This window comes from Sapajus apella, unplaced genomic scaffold (assembly GCF_009761245.1).
Source record: "Sapajus apella isolate SASKATOON/1434 unplaced genomic scaffold, GSC_monkey_1.0 scaffold7, whole genome shotgun sequence".
In the NCBI taxonomy this organism is placed as follows: Eukaryota; Metazoa; Chordata; class Mammalia; order Primates; family Cebidae; genus Sapajus; species Sapajus apella.
This window is the reverse complement of record NW_022436947.1, coordinates 6,582,142-6,607,189: the sequence shown is the minus strand read 5'-3', so window position 1 is coordinate 6,607,189 and position 25,048 is coordinate 6,582,142. Positions and strand designations below refer to the sequence as shown.

Below are 25,048 nucleotides of genomic sequence, written 5' to 3'. Positions count from 1 at the left end.
ATCATTATAAAACTGATCTCTGAAAGAGTTGGGGGGACAGATGGCATAGCTGCTTTCTAAGAGAATGAGTAGGAGGTGACCTGGGTCTGACTGCCGCACTGACTGGGAGCTAGGACCATGTGATCCTGAGGAGTTTCTTCTGAACAAAATTCCGGGTTGTGTTTATCTTGCAGTTTAAATCACTGGGAGCTTCGAGAGTTCTTTGGCTACTTCCCTTTCTGGAATCATTGTGTAATATAATCAAGACATTTACCTGGCTCTTTAAATCAGTTGTGGGTAAAGAATTCATGATGATGGACAATAAAAAGTTGTTTACATACCTCATTTCTGAAAAGTCATGGGCCACTGGCAAGTTAAGAAACGAAAGTGAAATCAGCTGATAGTGACATCAGTCAGAACAAATGTACCAAAGTTCAGAGAGCTGTTTACCAGGCACGACAGCGAATGCAAGGGGGCACCAGCTCAGGACTGCATCTGCTGCCGTTTCGCTTCCACTCCTCCTTTCTGGAGTCAGACATTAGAAAGCCAGGGAGAAGGAAGATTCAAACAACCAACCCTGCTTTCCTGCTCCTCCTTTTCATGAGTGCTCCTGTGGGCTCTGCACCTCCTTTCTGTAAGTATCGATCCTGCAAGCATCACAGCTTACCCAGACATCCACTACCTTGTAAGACAATTTTGTTTTCTTCTCAGATGTTTCTCATTCTGGCAATCCGCATAGGGGAACTCACTGGTTGTTCAGTGTCTATGACCTTCCCTCCCTTACGTCTGTAAACTCGACCCACCTTTACTCTCTGTTCTCCTTCCTTCCATTCCTCAGCATCAACCTATGTAGCTCTGGCCTCACAGATGATGAAAGTAAGGCCAGTGTTAACTGGTTAGAAGGATGCAGGGCTGACTGTGCACAGCGGGGTCTTGCACGCAGCGTGTACAAGGACATGGCTATGGCTTGTGCTATACACTGTTCATCAGAAACAGGCAAACAAAAGCAGGTCACTGACCAGCACTAACTAAACCTCTGTTCAAAGGTAGTTGCGAAAACACCATAAAACCTTAAGATACACACTGAAGATTAATATGGACAGAAAGACTTGTGTTCTTGCCTCAAAGAACAGGACCTACGGGATGTTTAGACCCTATGTTAGTTATTAGACCAGATCGCTTCTCATGCCCCAGTGGAAATCCATGGTGGTATTTTAGTTCTCTTGGTGCATATTTTAAGAAATTCTTTTTTAATGTGGGCTTAGTTTCTATAATAACTTCCACTATGCTTCTTCACCTATAAAAATGAAAGGCTCCTTTGAGACAGGAAAAAGACGCATATTTCCTTCTTTTCTTCCCTCATGGTAGCTGAAGACCATTTTTCAATATCATCTTCCCATACCCCATTCCCCAAAATCTCAGGTCTGAGACTCGGTCTATGAGAAATTCTTTCAATCTTTCACATATTCCTCTTTCTCAAATTTCTTTCCAGTTTAGTCCCTGCTTTATCTAATTACTAAGGTTGTTTTGATTGCCTGTTTTATAAATTTCTTTTTTTTCATAAATGTAGCACATTAATTCTAAAAATACTTTAACACAAATAGGGAACAGTTGCCTGTAATATCACCACCCAGAGCTACCACAGCTAACATGAACATTTTCAAATACTTCTTTAGACGCTTTCTCCTATGCATCTTTATATGGATGTAGTCACACTATGTAGAGTGATTTTATACCTGCTTTTTCTAAAAGATGCATAGTATTTTATCCTTGATATGTCATAGTTCACTTCTAATACTGGACTTTCCAGCTGTTTGCCATTTTGTGCCAAAAGCAATGCTGTGCTGAATATTCCTATGTATAAATTATTTACTGCATTTCTGATTGCTATCTTAGGATAGATTTATAAAAGTGGGCCAAAGAGATATGACTATTTTTAGTTTGGCGTTCGTTTGTTTGTTTGCTTGTTTGTTTCAAGATGGAGTCTCACTCTTGTTGCCCAGGCTAGAGTACACTGGCACAATCTCAGCTCACTGCAACCTCCACCTCTGGGTTCAAGTGATTCTCCTGCCCTAGCCTCCCGAGTAGCTGGGATTACAGGCACCCACCACCACACGTGGCTAATTTTTTGTATTTTTAGTAGAGACAGGGTTTCACCATGTTGGTCAGGTTTGTCTCGAACTCTTGACCTCAGGTGATTCACCTGCCTCAGCCTCCCAAAGTGCTGGGATTACAGGCATGAGCCACTGCACCCAGCCAGGGGTTTTTAATGTGTATTGCCAGTCTGCCTCCCTGAAAGTTTGTACAAATGTTCACATCCACCATCCTTGTGTGAGAACGCCAGTTTTACCACACTGTTGGTATCATCGAGTGTTTTTTGCCTACAGCATTGATAGGGAAACTCAGGTTATTTTACTTGGCGTATCTTTGATTATATTAGAAAAGTTACAGAGTTTTTTTCATGTTAGTTAACTACTTTGCATTCTGTTTGAATTCTCTCTTCATATTTGTCCATTTTTAATGAGGTTTAATGTTTGTTGACAGTTTGCATAAATATTTTAAACATTAAGTACATTAAATCATTTCATATTTGTGGTATATATTTTCCATGCTGACTTTTAATTATATTTATATTGTTTTTGGTGAATAGAAATCTAAATTTTAGAATAGTTACATCTGTGCAATTCTTTCAATACAGTTGCTATTTGCTTTTAAGTTCCAAATTTTATTTCTCACTCATAAATCAAATATATACTTTTTTCCAGAACGTTGATTTTTTATCTGTTTTTACCTTTTACTCTTAGATCCATGTGAAATTTATTTGAGTATGTGGAGTGAGATGAGGACCTAAAATCGTTTTGTTTCTCTTTTCTAGTTAGCTAATCAATTGCTTCAGCATTAATGAAGAACCCCTTTCAGGCCTCAAAACAAATGTCTCTTCTGCAGAGAGGCTTTCCCTGACCCTATAATCTAGAGTCATCACTTCCTCCTGCCAGTTTCTCTCCCTCACTCACCCTGTTTATTTTCTTCCCAAAGCTTTCCAAAAATTATAATTATCTTTTTAAAAATACATTTGGTGTTTGCCTTTCCAACCAGAATGCAAGCTCAATGAGAGCAGGCACCTGGTTTGTCCCGTGTGGCACTGATTCCCCAGGGCCTCTGATTCAGGGAGTCATCCAAAATGTGTCACTAATAGGGTCACAAGATAAAATGCTGACTCCATCAGCCGAAGGGGGTGGCAAATCGCCTTCATAATTGCAGAAGGGAGAGCTGGAGCAGGAAAACTAGCCACTGACAGCCCAAGCCAGTCACTAGTTTCTGGTACTACAGATTCTCAAATTCTGTTTGAATCTTGTGAATCTTAGCCACCCATAAACTGGACCATGGAGTCCTGCCAATAGAATCTATTTTTAAATCTTATAAGATTAGCTGGGTGTGGTAGCTGGCAGCAGGCTCCTATAATCCCGGCTACTTGGAAGCCTGGGGCAGGCAAATTCTTGAAACCAAGAGGCAGAGATTGCAGTGAGCCAAGATGGTGCCACTGCACTCCATCCTGGGTGACAAGGCGAGGCTCCATCTCAAACAAACAAATTAGGATGGGTCATTTGTAGACATTTCTCATTTTTAAGGATTTTCTTTTCCCACTAAACTTTTTATAATATTTGTTCCCACTTGGATTATCTGCTAGTGGGAGGTAATCAATAAAACAATTGTACAGATAGCAAGTTAATTAATATTAATAGAACCATTTAAACAGCTATCTCAATGGCTTCTCATCTGGGTGCCTGGACTTATTACGCTTCTAACTTTATATTACAATCTCATGGTATAGTCCTATTTCTCTGATAAAGCTGTTTTATTTACATGGAATAATTAAGTATATCAAAACATCACAGCATTCCAAAAAAAGCTTGATGGTAGGGGATGGCTGTCCACATAAAACACTGTGAAATCCAGGAGCTGCCACCACCTACACACTGTTGAGAAACACTGCAGTAGCCCCGTTTAAAAAAAAATTAGAACCTGGACTCATGTTTCTGCCAAAGGAAATATGACACATTTCCCTTTCTTCTTCCCTTTTTATTTTCGTGACAGCCGCACCCATGAACACACTGATCTTCAATGTGTTGTGCCAGAAATATTTTACCCAGGACTGGTAGCCTCCAACACCCTTGTTCTATGCCCTGGCAAGTTCTGTTGCCCCGGCTTTATTCTGCTAACATTTTCTTCTCAGTTCTCCTCTCTCCATTCAGGTGACACACCCAACCATCTCTACATGATTCTCTGTCAATTCCTGTTTCTCCCCTGAGCTATTGCTTCAGCATCATGATCAGAGCAGACACATTGACCCAGCTCGTGCCAGGCCCCAATCCTCCTATATGTGAGTTAAATTTTTTCAGTCTCACAACAGCCCATGAGGAACGTGACAACTGATGCATCACAGATGAGGACGTGAGGCTCAGGCTGGCTACCTCACTAGCCCAAGGTCACATGACTAGTGAGTGACACAACAGTTACATGCTCCCAGGCCATTTGGCTCTAAAGCCCATGCTCCTTTGACACACTGTGCCACCTCTCAACAGGACAGCTGCATCCGGCAGTCAACACCACCAAACATAAATGAGGCCAGCTTCCTAGAGTTCGTCTCTGGGAATGAACCCTGGCACTATTTGTCTTCCTAGAATTTCATCACTGTCAGGCTGGTAGCCTGGGCTTAACTTCTCTGAGCCTCAGTTTTCTCTGTATAATAATAACAATTTAAAGAATACTTACCGGGTAATGTTGTAAGTGCCACACACATATAACTTCATTTCATTTCCATAACATCTATAAAATAAGTTATATAATTATAGCCATTTTACAGATCAGAAAACTAGGCAGAAGGATGTTAAGTAACTAAGGTCACATAGCTGCTGAATGGAAGAGCAGGGTCTCGAACCCAGCAGCCGTAGCTTCAAGGTCCATGCTCAGAACCAGTATTCCACGCCGTCTTCACTATATCAAATGGGAACAGTGATATTAATGTCCATACATGGGTGTTGTGAAGATTAATTGAGTTAATGCATGTAAAGGGCCAGGCACCCAGTTAGAGGTAGATCCTCACGGTGATTAGTAATGCAGCCTGATCGGCTACCATCCACTGGCTGTGCAAGCTTGGGCAAATTACTGACCCTCACTAGGCCTGTCTTCTTCTCTGGAAAATGAAGATGAAAAACAGTAACTCTACACATATGGTTGTAAGAAATTAATAAGATAATACTTGTTAAGTGCTTGGCACAGGGCCTGGCATATAGTAAATTCTCAAGAGATTTTGAGATCTGTTTTCAATTATTAATAAGTTCTCGCTAAAATTAGATTCCTTCTCAGACCCCTTCCACTGATCAAAGAGTCCTATCAAAGCAAGTTCTCCCCTCCCTGGTCCCCTTTGGCTTTCTGAAATCATTAATGAAAAGAAAAACCCTAGGATTCTAATGGCTTACCTGTTTTTTCTTTTAATATTCTATTCTGCAAAATTTGCAAAGTGTATAATGTTTAACAGCAGCAAAATTAAAACATGTTAAGTTCCATGCGGCAGTCCTCAAGGCCATGATAGCAACTGTTGCTGATGGTGCCCTGTAGGGAAGGGGCTGCCAAACTATGCATCTGACAAAAGCCTAATATCCAGAATCTACAAGGAACACAAACAACTCAACAAGAAAAAACAACCGCATTAAAAAGTGGGCAAAGGACATATGGAAACACATGAAAAAATGCTCAACATCACTGATCATCAGAGAAATGCAAATTAAAACCACAATGAGATACCATCTTATACCAGTCAAAATGGCCGTTATTAAGAAGTCCAAAAACAACAGATGTTGACAGAGATATGGAGGAAAGGGAATGCTCATACATTGTTGGTAGCAATGTAAATTAACACAACCTTTAGGGAAAACAGTATGGTGATTTCTCAAAGAACTGAAAATAGAACTACCATGCAATCCAGCAACCCAGAGTATCACATTTATTGATTTGCATATGTTGAACCATCCTTGCATCCCTGTGATAAATCCTATGTGATCATAGTGTATTACCTTTTGACGTGCTGTTGGATTTGATTTGCTTTTTTTTGTTGAGGATTTTTGCATCTACATTCATCAGAGATATTGGTCTGTGTTTTTGTTTTTTGTTGTATCCTTGTCTGGTTTTTGTTATCAGGGTGATATTGGCCTCAGAGAATGGGTTGGGGGAGAATTAATTCCTTCTTGATTTTTCCAATAGTTTTAGGATTATTGGTATTAGTTTTTCTTTGTATGGTAGAATTTGGTTGTGAATACATCTAGTCTTAAGCTTTTTTGGGAGATTTTTTATTATTGATTCAATCTCACTACTCATTATTGGTCAGCTTAGAAGTTCTATTTCTTCCTGGTTCAATGTTAGGGGATTTTGTGTTTCCAGGGATTTATCCATTTCCTCTAGTTTTTCGAGTTTGTGAACACATAGTTGTTCATAATAGTCCTTGATGATCTTTTGTATTTCTGTGGTATCAGTTGTCTGCTATAAATGTCTCCTTTTTCGTTTCTGATTGTGTTTATTTGGATCTTCTCTCTTCTTGGTTAATCTAGCTAGTGGTTTATCAATTTTATTTATCTTTTCAAATAATCAGCTTTTAGTTTTATTGATCCAAAGAACCAACTTTTAGCTTCATTGATCCTTTGTAAATTTTTTGCCTCTATGTCATTTAGTTCTGCTCTGATCTTTATTTCTTTTCTGCTAACTTTGGATTTGGTTTGTTCTTCTTTTTCTAATTCCTTGAGGTGCAATGTTAGGTTGTTAATCTGTGATCTTTCTACTTTTTCAATGTAGGCATTTAATGCTACAAACTTCCCTCTTAGCACTGTTTTTGCTGTAAGCTGCAGGATTTAGTACAATGTGTTTTTTCATTTATTTCAAAGATATTTTTAATTTCTGTCTTAATTTCTCCATTGACCCAGTAATTAATTGTTCAGGAGTGTGCTGTTTAATTTCCATGTATCTGTATAGTTTCCAAAGTTCCTCTTGGTATTGATTTCTAGTTTTATTCCACTGTGGTCTGAGAAGATACTTGATTTAATTTCAATTTTTTAAAAAGTCTGTTAAAACTTGTTTTGTGGCCTAACATGTGATCTATCTTGGAGAATATTCCATGTATTGACAAAAATAAACGTATATTCTGTAGTTGTTGGGTAGTTTTATAAGTCAATTTGATCTAAAGTTCAATTTAAATACAATGTTTCTTTGTTAATTTTCTGTTCCAATGATCTGTCTAATGTTGTCAGTGGAGTGTTGAAGTCCCCTACTGTTATTGTATTGCTGTCTACCTCTTTCTTCAGATCTAGTGATATTTGTTTTGTGAATCTGGGTGCTGCAACGTTGGGTACATACATATTTATGATTATTGCATCCTCTTACTGAATTGACTCTGTATCATTATACAATAATCTTATCTTTTTTCTCTTTTTTATTTAAAGTCTGTTTTATCAGATACAAGTATAGCTATGCCTGCTTGCTTTTGTTTTCTAATTACATGGAATATCTTTTTGCACCCCTTTGTTTTTAGTCTATATGCCTTTGTGAGTAAGGTTAGTTTCTTGTAGGCAGCATATAGTTGGATCATGTTTTTTAATCCATTCTGCCAATCTGTATCTTTTAAGTGGAGCATTTAATCTGTTTACATTCAAGGTTATGGATCTGTGAGAATTTGTTTCTGTTATATTGTTTATTGTTTTCAAGTTGTTTTATAAATTGTCTTTGCCTTTTTTTACTTTGTGTTTTGAGGAAACTGTCATGTTGCCATTTGATTCCTTTCTCTTCCTTTGTGTGATTTATACAAACTATGCATTTTATATTTCTGTATGTTTTGTGATGGTGAATATTAACCTTTTGGCTGGACATGGTGGCTCATGCCTTTAATCCCAGTGCTTTGGGATGCTGAGGCAGGGGGATGCCAGGAGTTCAAGACCAACCTGCGCAAAATAGCGAGATCTTGTCTCTACAAAAAATTTAAAAATCAGCCAGGCATGGTGGCACATGTCTGCTGTACTAGCTAGTCAGAAGGGTAAGGCAGGAAGATTGCTTGGGCCCAGCAGGTCAAGGCTGCAGTGAACTATGAATGTGCTACTGCATTCCAGGCTGAGTGACAAAGCAAGACCCTGTATCAAAAATAATTAATTTAAAACTTCATTCATTTCAATGTTTAAGATCCCTTTGAGCATTTCCTGTAGTACCAGGAAATGACAAATTCCCTCAGCATTTGCTCGTATGGGAAGGACTTTGTTTCTCCTTTCATGAAGCTTATTCTGGCAGGATACAAAATTCTTCGCTGACAGTTTGTTCATTTTTTTTTTCCCTTTAGCACTTTGAAAAATGCCATCCCATCTCTTCTGGCATGTAAGGATTCTGCTGAAAAGTCCTCTATTAAGTCTGATGTGATTTGAGATTTCATTTATAGGTGACTAGCCACTTTTCCTAATTTTAAAATTCTTTCACTTGATTTCAGACATTTTGAATATGCCATGGTGAAGTCCTTCTACAATGTCTTTTCCTGGAGATCACCAGGCCTCCTCTATCTAGATGTCTAACTTTCTTGATAGATTTGGGAAATTTTCATTGATTATTTCTTTAGATATGTTTTCTAAACTTTTTAATCTGTCTTCCACCTTGGAAATACCAATAATTCATAAGTTCAGTTGCTTCTTGTAGTCCCAGATATCTCAAAGGCGTATTCATTCTTTTTTATCCTTTTTTCTTCATTTTTGTCTGGATTATTTCAAAAGTCCTGTCTTCAAATTCTGAGATTCTTTCTTCTGCTTGGTGTAGTCTATTATTGAAGTTTTTGAGCATATGGTGTATTTCCTTCAATGAATTTTTTAGTTCCAGAATTTCTGCTTGTTTTTATTTGAGATGTCCATCTCCTTGATAAATTTCTCATTTATATTCTGGACTAATTTTCTGATTTCTTTGTATTAGTTTTCAGATTTCTCTTGCACCTCATTGAGCTTCTTTAAAATCAATATTTTGAATTCTTTATCTGGCATTTTGAAGAATTCTTTTTTATTGGGATCTGCTGCTAGACCACTATTGTGGTCCTTTGATGGTTGATATGGTTTGACTGTGTCCCCACCCAAACCTCAACTTGAATTGTAGCTCCCGTAATTCCCACGTTATGAGAGGGACCCGGGGGAGGTAACTGAATCATGGGAGCCGGTCTTTCCTATCCTATTCTCGTGGTAGTGAATAAGTCTCATGAGATCTGATGGGTTTATCAGGGTTTTCGCTTTTGCTTCTTCCTCGTTTTCTCTTGCCACCACAAGGTAGGAAGTGTGTTTCACCTCCTGCCATGATTCTGAAGCCTCCCCAGCCAGTTACAATTAAACTTACAGTTTAATTGGAACTGTAAGTCCAATTAAACCTCTTTTTCTTCCCAGTCTCGAGTATGTCTTTATCAGCAGTGTGAAAATGGACTAATACAATGGTGTCATATTTCTCTTTTACATGTTTCCTGTATCCTTCCATTGATTTCTTTGCATCTGGTATAAGGCTGTTTGTTCCAATTTTTTGAAATTGCTTCTAGAAGGGAGAATTTGTTCCTCAGGATGTATGTATGTTATTGAACAGGATACTTTGAGATTTTGGGTACCTGCAGTAGTGTGAACTTTCTGTGACTTCTTCGGCAGTACCTAGGGTCAGTGGTCTCTGTGATTTTTCAGTGAGATAAAGTACTGTAATTAGATGAAACTAAGTCTCCAGAAGTTTAGCTGGGAACTTGGATGTCAACTGAGCAGCCTTTGGGCCCCAGTGGTGGCAACAGTGGTATGAGTGTGCCTGTTTTTAGGCCCCACAGCAGCTTACACTGGCTCTGGTGGTTAGTGGGTCCTGGAGGGCTGATTCTTGCACCTCCATGTGGCTTGCTTAGAAGCTAGTAGTGGAAATGATGAGCCCAGTGTGTGGGTATGATCTCTAGCCCCAGGGCAGGTGGTATCATGTGAGTGGTGGCAGTGGCAGTGTTGGAGCAGCCACCTGGGATCCAGGAAGTCCGTGTTGGTGTTGCTGGAAGCTGTGATGGGTGGGGTGGGCTAATCCCCAGTCTCACAGCCACCTGCAGCAGGGTGATGGGCATTGCTCTAAGTGTGGTTAGGAGAGCTTGATCATCCCTGTCCCATTCCCACATGGGTGGCAGCTGCAGACACAATGCCTCATACTTAGACTGATTGTGAATCAGTATTAAATTCTCAAAATGGTGCCAGCTGTGGGCTTGTGACAAGAGAAAGCGGGAAAGGGGGACCATCTCAGGTAAGCAGCATGGGCAAGAAGCTGTACAGAGTGTGGTCTACTGAGTCTCAGTCTCACAGCAGCCAGTAGCAGTCGCTGGGTATTGTCCTAGGTATGTGTGAGAGAGCATGTATTCCTTGTCCCTTCAGTCACATCAAGTTGAACTCAGCAAGAAGGTGGGGCACAGACCCGCATTAAACTCTCAAAATGGCACCTTTAGCTTGTGATCAAGAGGGCCGGGCTCCTTCCAGGCAGGCAGCATGGGCAAGAAGCTGTGGGGAAGGCGGTCTGCTCGCATTTCAGTCTCAACAGCAGCATGTTGCAGAGCAGTGGGTATTGACCTAGATGTGCAAAGGATAGCCTGATTTCCCTGTTAATCCTTGGCTGGGTGGCAGCTGCATCTGTGCCAGCCCAATCTCAGTTCCAGGGAGGGGTGCAGTCCAACATTAAACTCTCAAAATAGCACCTGTAGCCTGAGACCAGAGAGGGTGGAGCACCTCAGAGGCAGGCAGCATGGGCAAGAAGCTGTGGAACATACGGGCTGGTTATGTCTCAGTCTTACAGCAGCCCATGTCAGGGCAGTGGGTCTTGTCCTAGATATGTGTAGGTTGGACTGATTTCCCTATCCCTCCTTAGCAAGGAGGCTGCTGCAGCCTCATCAGCCCAAACTCAGGCTGGGAGGGGGATACCAGCCCAGTTTAATGCTGGGCTGCCAGCATTAAACTCTCAAAATGCCACCCTGGACCTGGGATCAGAGTGTCCCTCCCAGACAAGCAATGTGGAAAAGAAGCTGAAGGGAGGGCTGTCTACACACATCTGTCTCACTAGCAGCCCACAGCAGGGCAGCAGACCCTCCCAAGGGTACATGGGGGCACCCACTCTCCCATCTCCCTCCTTGGAGCAGCTCAGCAGCAAGAGCCATGTCTGTAGAGTCCCAGTATCTAGGCTCTCAAAATGACACCCTGCTGAGGCTGCTCCAGGTTCAGATGCCTGTGAGATTTTGTATGGGTTTCCCTTCTGTAGCAATGTCTCTGTGCAATGTTTAGGATCTCTGTATGTCAGGCCCAAGGTCCTAGTGGATCAAGGTTTCCTCCCATGGCCAAGACTGTAACTGTTTTGGAGCCCTAGGGGGTTCTCTCTTACTGTTTCCCCACATCAGAAGCCTCTCCAGACTCTCAGTCAGCTCCAGCTGGGCAAGCTGCCCCAAACCCTCTCCTTACTTATACTTATGTTTCCCATATCTTCTCCAGCTTATCCTAGCATTCTCTCCTAGACAATCTGTTCAAAATGGATCCACTTACTATTTTGGCTTCTCACCATGGTGGAGGCACATACTACCTACGTTTAGATAGTCATCTTGATCCTTTCAAAAGTTTCACTCTTTCAATAAGAACCTGACAAAAACACAATTTAGAATTAAATGATACAATATTCATGTCTCTTTCAGCACGCATCCCATTCTCCCTTATTAGTATGAAAATTTTAGAGGTGCTTAAACAAACAAACAAACAAACAAAAAGCTGCCTTAAACTCCTGAGAATGCTTTCCTTCTGTTTCCCTAACTACGAATTTGTGTCGCCTTTAAGCAGAAATCATCTCCCTCCTAAGGCCCTGCTCAGGCTGTGACTCTCAAGTGACAGTGGTCAAGTTACATGCTGACCTGGAGTCTAAATCTGTCTGGGTCCAGAGGACCTAGTGCAGAAAAAGATTTTACTTTACTGACACAATTACAATGGCAAAAGGCTAACAGCCTTTATTTTTAAAGGGCTCATGTAGACCAACAAACAAAAACTGAAACTCAAAATGATTTTTAAAATAGCAAAAGAACTGACAGCACTTCACAAAAGAAATACAGATGGTCAACAAACACTTGAAAACGTTAAACTTGACTCATACGAAGAAAAACTATCACTGATTCATCATTTGTTATTATCAAAGAATAAAAGACTCAAGAATATGCAATACTGGGGAGGATGAGATGAGACATACGCTCTCTTAAACTGCTGGTGGAAGGATAAATTGATTCACAACATATTCACCATAGCATTCATAACATTACAAAATAACATTACAAAGCATCATGTGTATACACTATAAATTATGATACAGCTATATGCAGCCCTTAAAATAGTGTTTAGGAAACTTTCTAGTTCAAGTAGAATGATGTTCACGAAGTGGGATACAAACATATATACGTAATCCCAACAGTGTAAAACAACACTATAAAAGAAGTGTGCTGTTCAGAGTGGTTATTTCTACAACGTGAAGTCACAGATGAATTTTAGTCTTTTCTTTGCACTTTCATGTATCTTCTAGTTTCCTGCAATCAGCATGTTATTTTATAAACAGGAAAAAGTTCATCTAAAAATAGCCACAGTGACTCAGCAGTCTCCCCTTTGCACTCTGAAGGAAACACTGGCTAATCATTAAAGGGAGTTTAAAAGTTCATTGTGATAAAGGATTGTTTAAGAAAAGAAAAACAAAAACAAAAACCAGGGTAGGCCCGTGGAGAAGTAGAGAAGAAGAGTGTCATGAGATTTCCAACCAAAGAACTATATGCTGCCACTGCAAAACGTTTAGGGAAAGAGAGCACTAACCTCCACCCTCTCCATACACAAGTTCCTGAAGTCTGTCCATAGTTCCAATGGAAGGCATGGATAGGCCACGCCAGCACTGTGCTGGGCATGCATGTGACATTAAACACAGCCCTCACTCAAGCAGCTCTGCTGTCCTAAGATGTGTAACCAAGATTCCTACATGAAAGAATTCAGGGAGACTATGTAGCAATTTCATTCACTCATTTAAAAATAAAAATTAAAAATGAGCCCCTGCTTATCAAAATAGCAAAACAGATGAAGATTGTTCCTCTGAGACATGACATTGGGCTGGAGAGTAAATCCTAATTTATGGCTAAACCAGAGTGTGGGCTGAAGGAGCCCAGGAATGAATGCCCATGCTGCATGGATCAGATTTAGATAAAGAGAAAGTAGGGTAGAACTTTAGGAGCTGGGGAGTAGCTGAGGATGGGCAGATGGGAATGTATTAATACACAGCCTGAGCAGCCCAGCAGCTGCTAGACTGCACAAGGCAAGAGTGGAAGCTGGGCCTCACCAGAGAATTACAAGTTCAAGTTCCAGGTCGCACCAGTTAGTGGAGAGCCTCATAGGAGCTGGGACTGCCAAAAGGTGAGGGCCCACCACCTTCGCCACATGCCTGGTCCTGGGCTTCTTGGCTTGTTTTATCTTGTTTTGCTCTACATTTAAAACCACCAAAAGGTCAGTTGACAGAAAAATGAGGAAGTCAAAACAAAGGCTCCTGGCGCCTGGCAGGAGCTGCCACGAGGTGGCTGATGCAATCTCCCCTCTGAGGAGCTACGTTAATTTTTAAAAAGGGAGCTCTGTTTTCGAGGCAAAATGTTTCATAATTTTTTTTGGGGGGGCGGAATCCCAGAGTAACAATTCAAATAGGAAAAGTGAGAGGGAGTGTTTAAACAAAGGCATCCCCAAGTCCCTTCCCAGTTGGTCCTGAACAATGGAGCAAGTCAAACCTTTTCCACAGCACAACAGTAGGTGTAAATCGGAGAAGTCCTGGAACTCCATGCACACCCTAAAATACCCAAACCCATTAAAAGCACCAATATAGGCTTTTACACCATTTGCTAAATAAGCAAAACCATACAAAATATGTTCCTGTTGGCAATTTTTCCCATACCACAGACTCAAATGGTTAAAGCTCCTTATCATCCCAGGCTGCTAATGTGCAGACTAAAGCCATCTTTTCAATTCCCAATAAATCCTTCTGTAACAAGCATCACTGCTCCAGGAATCTCTCAACTACATTCAAACCTGGGTCTTCAGGTCCTTGGCCCCGGGACCTCCAGAGCCTTTGAGAGACAGTGCCACCGGAGGCGGCAGCCCGGGCCTCTCCCGGGACAGCCCTCACTCCTCCACTCCAACTGTCCCCACCCAGCTCCTCTGGAGCAGAAGCCACAGGCAGACCTGGGCAGAACTGAACAGACGGCCCAGCGCTGCTGAGCCCGGAGCAGTGGCATCCAAGGGGAGGTGGTGGCAGTGTGGACCCTGCCCTTGCTGTACTCCCAAGGCCCCAGCTCTCTGCTGGCCAGTGTGCCCACATCTCTGCCAAAGGAATTGCTGGTCAATCTTTATTCTCATTTTTGGCACACACCAGGTCCTTTGAATGGAACCGCCCTCTCTCTCAGCTTGTTCCATGTTGTTTTTTCCCCACTGGTCCCTTTCTGTTCTCACAGAACAAATGCAGTGTATGGAACGAGACAGACCTTCCAGTCACCTCTGTGGAAGAGGAGGGGCCTGTTCCTCCAGAGGGGTCCCCTAAGAAGCTGATCATCAGGGCTGTGTAGCCTCTGGGTCCTTCCCCAGGGCCACCACTCACTTTGCTGCTGAACACCACTTGGGACTCCTTCTCAGGGCTTCCAGGAGGCCACTTGGTAACATGGCCCCAGTATCTTGTGCCTCACAAAGTCTGAAGCTCTGTGTTCCTAGTCACTCCCAGCTGTGAATGCTGTTGTATTAGTCCATTTTTATGCTGCTATGAAGAGATACCTAAGACTGGGTAATTTATAAAGAAAAAGAGGTTTAATGGACTCACAGTTCCACATGGCTGGGGAGGCCTCACAATCATGGTGGAAGGCAAAGGATGAGCAAAAGCATATCTTACATGGCAGCAGGCAAGACAACATGTGCAGGGGAACTGCCCTTTATAAAACTATCAGATATCATGAGACTTACTACCATGAGTACAATATGGGGAAACCACCCCACTCCATGATCCAATTACCTCCTACTGGGTCCCTCCCATGATGTGGGCATTATGGGAGCTATAATTCAAAATGAGATTTGGGTGGGGACACAGCCAAACCGTATCAGCCAAAGCTTATCCCATTTTGGAAAATACACATATGTAAAGGTACAGTGTACAGACCACTGTTTCAGAGGCCAACTGGACAAAGCCCTTCTGATTTAAAAAGCAGTGAAAATAATGTTTTAAAAGAGTATAACAAAGTGGGCGCTTTTATATACAACTAGACGAACTATGATAGCAAGTTTTCTGTAGGCTAGTTAGGCAATATTCAGCAAGATCACTAAAAGATATTTCTACCCAACAAGTGCACTTATAGGTAGCTCACCTGAGAAAAAAATCAGATTCCAAACAAGATTCACACGAGCATCTTCACTGACCATCACTTACAATGGTGTAAAGTGGAAACAATTTGTCTAATGGTAGTGTAATGGATGATTCCATGTGAACTATCATGCAGCCATTGATCATGTTTTTGAAGAATATTTAATAACGTTGAAAAATGTTTACTAAATCTAGTGAAAAACATTATGTTCAACAGCATGATTATGTAAAAATACATCGGCACAGGAAGAAAATATTGGTAGAATATTAACAGTGGTTTTATGATGTGTATGGTGGGATAAAAGGTTTTTGTTGTTGTTGTTGTTTTTGCAAAAGCCTGTAATCCCAGCACTTTGGGAGGCCAAGGTGGGTGAATCATTTGAGGTCAGGAGTTTGAGACCAGCCTGTCCAACGTGGCGAAACCCATCTCTACCAAAACACAAAAATTAACCAGGCATGACAGCAGGTGCCCATAGTCCCAGGTACTCCAGAGGCTGAGGTAGGAGTCTCACTTGAACCTGGGGGGTGGAGTTTGCAGCGAGCCGAAATCGTACCCCTGCACTCCAGCCTCGGTGACAGAGTGAGACTCCATCTCAAAAAAAAAAAAATTCCTCTATTGTTTTCTATAATTAACATATATTACCATTGTCAGAAAAAAATGTATTAGTTTTTAAAATCATGAACATATAATGAGATTTCATCACCAGGTAATGTCTTGTCTTGGCCCAGTAATGAGTTCCCAGCACACAGCAGGCAAAATCAGAGTGGGTGTGGCAGTGGTCCTCAACCCAGGCTCAGCTTTGAACGAACTGCAGAGCTTCAGAAACACCACTGCCCAGCCCTAAGCACAAAAGTTGGGCTTTGATCGATCTGTGGCCCAGAAATGGGTAGTTCTTACAGCTCCCCCAGATGGCTGTCTTGGCAGCTGTAGTAAAAACCAATACCTTCCTCCATCTTCAGGTCCCCAGTAAGGGTGGGCCTTGCCCTTCACCTCAGCTTCAAAACCCAGCTTCAAAAAAGATCCGAGAAATCCCCTCACTAATGCTTCCAGTGGCTTGTATCCTGGAGCAAAGCCTTTGGCTAAAGGGCACTTCGCTCAGTTTAAGATGTTTTACGCTTTCAAAGCCGCCTGGGAGACTTTTCCTCCCCACCTCAAATCAGAGGGCAGCTAATGACTTACTAGCAAATGGATCCTGGCAGGAGGTCACCTCAGATTTCTGGCCTTTGGCAGAGGGCAGGGTAGGAGGGAAGGTTGCCATGGGTTTGTAAGAAATGCCAAAGGGAGAACATGAGCTTGTGAGGACACAGGGAGCAAGCGAGGGAGAGCTGGACTGACGGCTGTGACTTCCCCACAGGTCCCCCTGCAGAGGGCAGGAGAGATGGCCAGCCCAAGGCCTCGGTGGGCTGACCTCCTGTTCGTGAGCATCATGGTCCTCACGGTTGTGGTCATCTCCCTGATGTTCTACGCTCTCCTCTGGAAGGCTGGCAACCTCACTGACCTGCCCAACCTGAGAATCGGTTTCTACAACTTCTGCTTGTGGAATGAGGACATCGGCACCCTACAGTGTCACCAGTTCCCTGAGCTGGAGGCCCTGGGGGTGCCTCGGGTTGGCCTGGCCCTGGCCAGGCTTGGTGTGTACGGGGCCCTGGTCCTCACCCTCTTTGTGCCCCTGCCTCTCCTCCTAGCCCGGTGCAACAGTGACGAGGGAGAGTGGCGGCTGGCAGTGGGCTTCCTAGGTGCATCCTCCGTGCTACTGGCTGGCGGCCTGGGCCTCTTCCTCTCCTATGTGTGGAAGTGGGTCAGGCTCTCCCTCCTGGGGCCTGGGTTTCTAGCTCTGGGCAGCGCCCAGGGCTTACTCATCCTCTTGCTTATGGCCACAGTTCTGTTCCCTCTGGGGACTGAGAGGGCTAAGAGCGAGCTTGAGAGCTGCTAAAGGCTTATGTGATTGCAAGGATTCAGTTCCAGCCACGCTCAGATGTGGCACATCTTTTCAGCCATCTCATTTTATAGCTAATACTGATCTCCAGCTCCAGCAGATGGAACCCATTACAGAGGTGGGGCCCCCACATCAAGGAGGCCAAGGGACACCAAGGGCAGCCGGAACACCTGTGGCTTCTTAGTGTAGGGTTGTCTGTCCTTCAGGACTTCCAAGGCTTCCAAAGACTCCCTAAAACCATGCAGCTCATTGTCACAACAATTCCTGCTTTAATTAATGGATCTGAGCAAATCTTCCTCTAGCTTCAGGAGGGAGTGATTCCCATCATGGGGCCAGACGTCCAGGCTGATTTGCAAAATGCCAAATGAAGCCTAGCAAAGATTTATGGCAACAAATGAGGACATTTTTTTAAAAAGTGAGCACCTCAGTGTCCCTGGGGCCCTGATCAGGGAGCTTCCACTGGGCCCACCATGGTGAGTGGGCTGTCATGAGCCACCACTGGGACTCCACGCCCACAGGCCCAGGAATGATCTCGGAGTGACTCGACAAATACAGGACACATGGGACACAAAGAAAAGCCTTGGTTGCTTCAAAGCTTCCCTGGACCTGAAGCCAGATAGAGCAGATGCATCTGCCGGCAAATCACTCCCATGATGAGACCCAGGAGGACACCAAATCAGTGTGAACAGGACTGGACGGTTGTACACATACAAATGCTGCCACCCTCCACTTTCCAACCAGGACCTGGAAAGGACATTGGCACAACTTACACATTGGGGAATTTTGTGTATTTTCCAGCACCTGTGTATTGGAAAACCTGTATGGCAAATGATTTACTCATCTATGCCTGTCCAAGGCCACACTGAAAACAGAAGTGGAAACATGGACTCAGGTGTGATCTCTTGTCTTCAGTGTCTCTTCTGGGCTGTCCTTCTTGCTTTATAGCAACTGCCTGGGGACCAAGGTACGTGTGAAAGCAAGGTAGCAGCTTGAGGGAGGAGGCCTGTTGGGCTTACCAGTCTGTACACTGTGGCCTCAAGCTCCCAGACAGGGCAGAGAACTGTGGGTAGCTCGTTTGCCTTCTAGGCTGGCTGGAGAGGTGGGAGCTCATTGATTGACCATGATGGAAACTATTTTTTAAACAGGCTTCCTCCTTTAGGAGAGATCATGCGGACTAAACTGTAGCAATTCCAGTGCGCCTGGCTGCAATCCCTTTCTTTGAAAAGTATTGTCTCTTTGGTTCCAGTCAGTTGGACCAGCATATGACATCATTCTCCCTGGAACCTAGTGACTGACTACCACAGACAGTTGGGATTCCAGCGCCTCAGAGCTGGGAGAGGGCGCAGTACATACAGAGGGATTCGAATGGGATCTCTTTTGAGCCATGGCTTCCGCATACTCAGAATGGCAGCCCCAAGGCCTGGAGTGAATCTGCCAGGCCCAGGAAGTCACAAAGGTGGGAGCACAGAGAGCCCCATTCCCACAGGCGAGCAGCCCAGCAGCACTAGTGGAAGCTCAGCTGCTCTCAGCAGGAAGTTCAGTGTTTATGCCCTAGCTGAAAAAGATCTCCCTGACGTATTTCAGCACATCCTCCTCTTCCTCCTCTTCCTCGGGGCTCCTGCTGGAGGGGGAATTGGAACTCCCCGGCCTCTGGGAAGGGCTGAGGCCTGGGGCTGGTACCTGTTTCCCACTGTCCTCTTCCTCACTGCTGCTCCCAGAACTCGTGTGAGGCGACACAGAGCAGGGAGGGGAGGGTTGTGGGTTATCAGTGCCCGCCAGGGCCGGCTGCTCGCAGGGCTTTTCCTGTTTGCGGCTCTGTGGGTACAGGAAATGGCAGGCTCAACAAACGTGTTTTATTTCCTTAACATGCTGATCTGTCTGTCAGTAACATAGGATATATCCAGAAGCAAAGCCAATGTGAGCAGGCCAGGCAATGCACCCATATCCTGAGCACCCACCCTCTCTTCACCCCACTCCAGCCCCTGACCCCCTCTTCTCAGCTCTTGAAGAAACCAGGACCCACTTGGGAGAGAAGCAGGCAGACATAAGGATTAGTTGAGGGGAAAGGAAAAAGAAACAAATGGAAGCAGCATGTCTAGAAAGGCCGGTGACAGAATGGAAGGAGCCCAGGATACAAAACCTGGGTGTGGGCCCACGTCTTAGCACTAGGAAAAGTCCCGGAGGCTCGATTTCTTGTAATAGCATCTTGACACAACCACATCACAGGGTTATGGCTAGGCTAAAATGACATAACACACACACTTTCAAGGTACCTGGGAAACTATAGAGTGCTGTACAACTCTGAGGCACTGCAATTATTACTGCAAGAAGCCAGGAAGCTCAGCAGCCTCTGCTCAGGAGAGGGGCAATGGCTAAGAAGTCATCTACCCAACTGGGACACTTTCCAAGAACACAAAGAGGTAAACACTTCATATCCCGTCCACATCCACACTAGTGCACAGTAGCTCTCCCTCACACACACATGCCCTCCCAGGCGTCTAGCGCCAAAGACCCACCCCCTGGGTGCACACCCACATGGGGAGAGCCCTGGGGAGCAGGGCCGAGACAAGAGTGAAGCAAGGGGCAGGAGGAAGACGACGAAGCCTGCAGCAGAGGGTGTCTCTCTTACTGACAGTGACCAAGGGCCTAGTCTAGCTTCTGCCCATGGAGAGTTTCTGGTCATGAGTAAGAGGCTCAGCTGACTTTACCTCAATCAGGATTCCCAGAGCAACATCAACTATCTCAGCCTCATTCATGCAGTACACAGTCCTCGTCGCAGGGAGTCTGAAACAAAGACATGAAAGGCACAGATGACACAGGTTCTCAGATCTCACAAGGACAAAGAAAACAGGAGCCAGAGGGCCTCTTCCCCATGCCTTCCCACCAGGCAGGAGGCACCAGCACCTCTGAGCTGAGGAGCTTCCGCCGACACAGACACAATTTCCTCAGCCTTGCAGCCCAGTGACTGGCACAGGCTTCTTGGAGGCAACACTGGGGTGCCTCCCACCTTCCACCAACTGCCCTACAAGGATCTGGAAGTAGGGAAGGACAGCTGCCTCTGAAACACACACGTGGATGCAAGAGGAAGGGGACCTCAGGCCAAGGCTGCATCGAGAGGAACCTGAAAGCAGGACCACATTTAGGGAAACATGGCAGCCATCACAAGGGAGGGCTGTCAGTTAGGAAACCCTAGAGGAGGAGCCGGACCGGGAAACAGGGAACACCCACTTGATGGGGGGAGGGGAGAGCACACTTGATGCTGCAGCCTGGAGACACTCCCCTCCAGCAATTACCATCCTTCAACTAACTCACTCCCCAGCTACTGATCTCTTGCTGGCCCTGAAGCTGCTGCTCATCTGTCCATCCCTGAAGGTCTGTTCACAGGAAGAGCAGGCACCACTCAGGAGACCAGACCCTACCCCTGATCTTACCCATCTAATGTAACCATGTTTGTTGCAAAAGAAGAGACTGGCATTTTGGACAACTGGCATCAGGGTCTGGCTGACATGGAGAAGCGACCGTGTGTGTGCTGACAGCAGAGCACTCACCAGTGCGGAGACAGAAGTGAGGGCGTCCTCAAGGGTCAACCCGCTTTGCCTCCTGCCGGCAGCCCATCCACCTCCTAAGATCTCAGGAGATGATCAGACTGAAACACCCACCCATCTTGCTGTTCTGCCTCAACTGGAAGACCCTGCCCAGACCGTGGGGGCCCCTGCTCCACTCGCGTTTTGCATGAGTCCTCTGACCAGGGTTGTCGCACCTTGCTGCTGCCACCGGTACTGCTGCCATTCTCCTCCTCTTGGGGGCCTTCACTGGTGCCACATTCTTTGCAGCCACCTGGGCTGTCAGCCATGAGGGAAGGACCCTCTTTTTGGTCTCAGGTTGTAAGGTTTCCATCTCTGTACCTTCTCACAAAGAAGTGTCAGGGCCCAAGCTTAATGACCTGCTTTTTAATTCAGGAAGGCAAATCTCACTCTCTAGTCACACCCAGAATTACACGTCCATTTATCCTCAGTGGGAGTTGATCTTTGATTCCTACAAAAAACAATAAAGGCCAGTGAATTCCAATAAGCTAGAATACCTCCAGTCATCAGGCAGTTACTCGTCAGTGCAGGGTAGGCCAGAAGTGACCAAGAGGTGAGCAGGGCCCAGGAGATTCAGAAGGCCATTCACAGGTATCAAGCAGGTGTGATTGCGAGCAGAACGGCAGCTGGAGAGCCCTCTGACCTCCCCAAAGCTGGTGCCCCCACAGGCAGCCACAGCCAACCAGAGATACCTCCCTGCAGCATCTGTGCTGACTCGGCACAGGAGGAAAGGAAGGAGGCGGAGGCCTCTAATGTTCCTTCTCATTACCACGCCAAATGCCACTGTCCTCGCGGTGCCCAGCCCATCCAATCCCTAAAATACCCCTTAATGGCCTTTCATCTGCCCTACTCCAGATTTCTCCATTCCTCTATGGTGACTGAGTTACAACAAACTGAAGCCATTTTATTTCACAGTAAGGTCTCATTGGCCAACACCCCGCCCTTAAGCTAAAGAGACTTCTGATTGGTCAAACGTGAACCAGCAATAGGAGCCAGGGGGCATCACTGTGCCAGTAGGTAGACCCTGAGGCCCCTGGCCCACGGCAGCCTCAGATCTAGTTTGGCCTCTCTTTTCCCTATCCCAACTGTTCTGCCTCCACTCTGCAATCCCGAAGCTCAGTCCTCAACCAGAGAGGAGTTGACTCAGAGTGCCTAGGTCTCTACCTTCCACTTAAGAATCAAGCCAGAAGCTCCTGAAGCAGAGGTTTGCCCAGAAAACGGTAGTCAGCGATAGTTCTCTCCGAATCATAATTTGATAATATACTGCTCATCCATATGGCTGTTTACAATTTAAGAAAAAATATTAGCAGGCCCTCCTCCCAACCTGTCCGGCCACGGGGCACACCTTTGCCAATGCACCTTAATTTCTGTCAAAAGTCAGACAGTGATACTAGTGACTCCTACCCACTAAGGCGCCTCCCAAGCCCACAGTGCTGCAGTCTATGCAGACAAATTTCTTTCACCCTGGGGTGCATATGAAGTACACTTCGCAAACAAGGAACTGAGACTTAGTTAACTTGCAGAAGATCACAGAAAAGTTTGAAACCAGCTGGCTGGATTCACAGCCAGGTCCTGCAGCCTCCAAACCCCGTACCTCCCCGCCCTGCTTCTCCCCCGAAGGGCCGGCCGCAGCACCTTCCAGAAGCTGGGGCTCCCGGGCTCCGCGCTCGTGGACCGACCTCAGACCGACCCATCCCAGCCGCTCCCTGCCTGAGCGGAACCGGGACCCGCGGGAACGCGATGCACCGCCCATTCACAGCCCGCCCTCGCTCTCCGGGCCGGTCCCCGCGCTGGCGGCGCCGACCTGCTGCGCGCTCCTCCGACCTGGCTACTGGTTTCCCTGCTCTCAGGGTCCCCTGCTCCGGCTCTCGTGCCCCTTCGTAGCTTCCAGAGCGGAGCCCGGAGGCAAATTCCGGACGTTTATGGGACCCGCACCCCATCCGGAACTTAAAGCCTCGCCGTCCTGCCCGGCGCCCGAACTCCGCGGACCTCCGGCCGCCCGCGTCTTCCGGGCCCCGCGCGCTCCCGAGCTCCGGTGACTTCCGGTCCTGGCGCGCTCCCGTCGCCCTCGCAGTCCCAGCTCCCGGGGCACTTCCGGCTCCCGGCCGCTGGCTCACTGGGAAGTCTGGGGGTGCCTCACCCTGGCCATGCTTGTGTACCCAGCCGGCACCCAGTTTCCTGCGCGCTGTGAACGCCAACTAGGCGGCGCGGCCCGACCTGAGGAAAGTGAAAGTGTCCATTCCCGGCCCCTGAAGTTAGCGGAAGGGAAAAGGGAGCGTTTTTGAAAGCCCCGCCGGGAATTCCCTCAAACCAGGTCGAGCGCCCCCTGCTGGATCAGGCAGTCCTCGCGTACAGGAGGAGGATGGGAGCCCGGCCTCTGTTTGTTATCTTAGAAGTGAGGAGTCCTTCCTAACGCTTACTATTCGGGTGGCGGCCCCAGGGGGTCTCCTCTGCTCGCGCGCAGGACGCTGGGCTCCGCCGCGGTCACGTGGCGCCGGCGCTGAGTTTTAGTTAAAAACCACACTCCTGGCTTGACGCAGTGCAAAGGAGGCCTGAGCCCGGACTGGAAATCCCCGCTGTGAGGCCTTCCCCTGCGGCGTTTTGAGGTTACAAGGTTGATCTGATAAGATCTGGCGCAGTGGCTCACACCCGTAATTCCAGCACTTTGGGAGGCCAAGGCGGGCGGATCACGAGGCCAAGAGATCGAGACCATCCTAGCCAACATGGTGAAAAATACTCTACTAAAAATACAAAAATAGCTGGGACTGGTGGCGCAAGCCTGTAATCCCAGCTACTCGGGAGGCTGAGGCAGGAGAATCACTTGAACGCGGGAGGCAGAGGTTGTGGTGAGCCGAGATCGCGCCACTACACTCCAGCCTGGCAACAGAGCGAGACTCCGTATCCAATAAGTGGGGGGGAGGAGGATCTGCCCCCAAATGGGAACTCGGGACAGCTATCTGAAACGTGATCCGCAACAAATAGGCGACTAGAATGGGTGCCGCCCACACCCGGGCGCAGCGAGCTCGGAGACCTCTCTCCCTCCCCTGAGCTGCTCCCCCGCCGCAGCGACACCCGTGGGGCTGGATCTCCGCCATCAGCCCCGGGTCGCGAGGGACGGAGTCCAGATAGCAAGGCTGAAGGGGCGGCCCCAGTGCCTTTAGGTCACAACCGAACCGCCGCAGCTGGGGTGCGTGTCTCGCGCGGGGAGGGCAGTCTCGCGTGGGACTGGCGCCGCAGCCGTGAGGGGTTAGGGTCACTGACATCCAGGGTCCCGGCTCTCACCCGCTGAGCCCCGACAAGCCCAGGTCTCACGGGCTAGGGTGGAGAAGCATCGTTTCCTTGTGAATAAAGGAACATAAAATACTTGGCTATTCTGCCTTGTCACTTTCGGGGGAAAAAAATCCTTGGCAATAATTAGAATAACTGACAGAGAGGCTTAAGGTGCAAGCTTCAGTCAGGCTTCTGAGTCTTCTGCGAGGCCCGTCTGTGCGCTTCCTTGTAAAATCCAGTCTTAGCAAAACCCCTTTCCCCTTGGATATCTGATCACCCTCCAAGCCTTATCAGGCTCCTCACCCTCCACCATCCCGGAGTGGTCTATTTCCCTGGCCTGTCTTAAGCAACAGTCCTGTTAGGTCAGTTTCACCAGAATCCCTCTTACCCTGATGGCTCCTCTTAGTAATTTTCTATTCACAGACCCCAACCACCACCCTGCTTCTTGACTATGAGTTCCCACTGTGCACCCTGTATTCAGAGTTGAGCCCAATCTCTCTCCCCCATGCAAGACCCCATTGCAGTGGTCCCTATACCTATGGAGATGGTGGTCTTTACTGTGCTTTAACGAGTATCACTAAGTTTTTCTTTAACGGAACCACCCCTTGCACATTTCATTTCTCTCCTTAAAACCTCTTTCCATAGCCTGCTGAAAATGAGTCCGGAAGAGCAGGAAACAAATGTACATAAAGAGCTGTCTGAAGGGAGAGATGCTCCCTGCCCTAGGCAGGGGTCAGGAATCCAAACTGTGTGATTTGCACAGATTGGAGTCAGCACCCAAAGCATTTGGGGGATTGGGGAATTTTTTTTTTAACTGACAGCTAAAAT

At 46.1% G+C, this 25,048-nt stretch overlaps 2 protein-coding genes across 9 annotated transcripts; one reads left to right on the top strand and one right to left on the bottom strand.

Moving 5' to 3' along the window:
* Nucleotides 1-2: 2 nt before the first annotated feature.
* Nucleotides 3-18,258, top strand: TMEM140 (transmembrane protein 140). The gene is made up of 2 exons (XM_032275920.1): nt 3-613; nt 16,785-18,258. The coding sequence occupies exon 2, from the start codon at nt 16,809-16,811 to the stop codon at nt 17,361-17,363; it is 555 nt and encodes a 184-aa protein (XP_032131811.1). The 5' UTR covers nt 3-613; nt 16,785-16,808; the 3' UTR covers nt 17,364-18,258.
* CYREN (cell cycle regulator of NHEJ) lies at nt 18,133-22,931 on the bottom strand. Of its 8 annotated transcripts, none has more exons than XM_032275921.1 (4): nt 22,630-22,926; nt 21,127-21,401; nt 20,075-20,150; nt 18,140-19,181 (listed from the first exon to the last, which is right to left on the bottom strand). In XM_032275921.1, the coding sequence occupies exons 2-4, from the start codon at nt 21,261-21,263 to the stop codon at nt 18,918-18,920; spliced, it is 477 nt and encodes a 158-aa protein (XP_032131812.1). In that variant the 5' UTR covers nt 21,264-21,401; nt 22,630-22,926; the 3' UTR covers nt 18,140-18,917. The 8 variants fall into 8 exon arrangements, with proteins under 8 accessions (XP_032131818.1, XP_032131819.1, XP_032131812.1 ...); XM_032275924.1 differs by having other exon boundaries at nt 22,755-22,926; XM_032275923.1 differs by having other exon boundaries at nt 22,775-22,886.
* Nucleotides 22,932-25,048: the final 2,117 nt, after the last annotated feature.

Excerpts from the sequence above, each read along its gene's own strand:
- CYREN (XM_032275921.1), bottom strand. The coding sequence starts at position 21,263 with ATGGAAACCTTACAACCTGAGACCAAAAAGAGGGTCCTTCCCTCATGG. Across the intron at positions 20,151-21,126 it reads GTACCGGTGGCAGCAGCAAG|ACTCCCTGCGACGAGGACTG; the intron begins GTGCGACAACCC and ends TCTTTGTTTCAG. Across the intron at positions 19,182-20,074 it reads CTCTGGGAATCCTGATTGAG|AGCCGCAAACAGGAAAAGCC; the intron begins GTAAAGTCAGCT and ends CTGTACCCACAG.
- TMEM140 (XM_032275920.1), top strand. The coding sequence starts at position 16,809 with ATGGCCAGCCCAAGGCCTCGGTGGGCTGACCTCCTGTTCGTGAGCATC.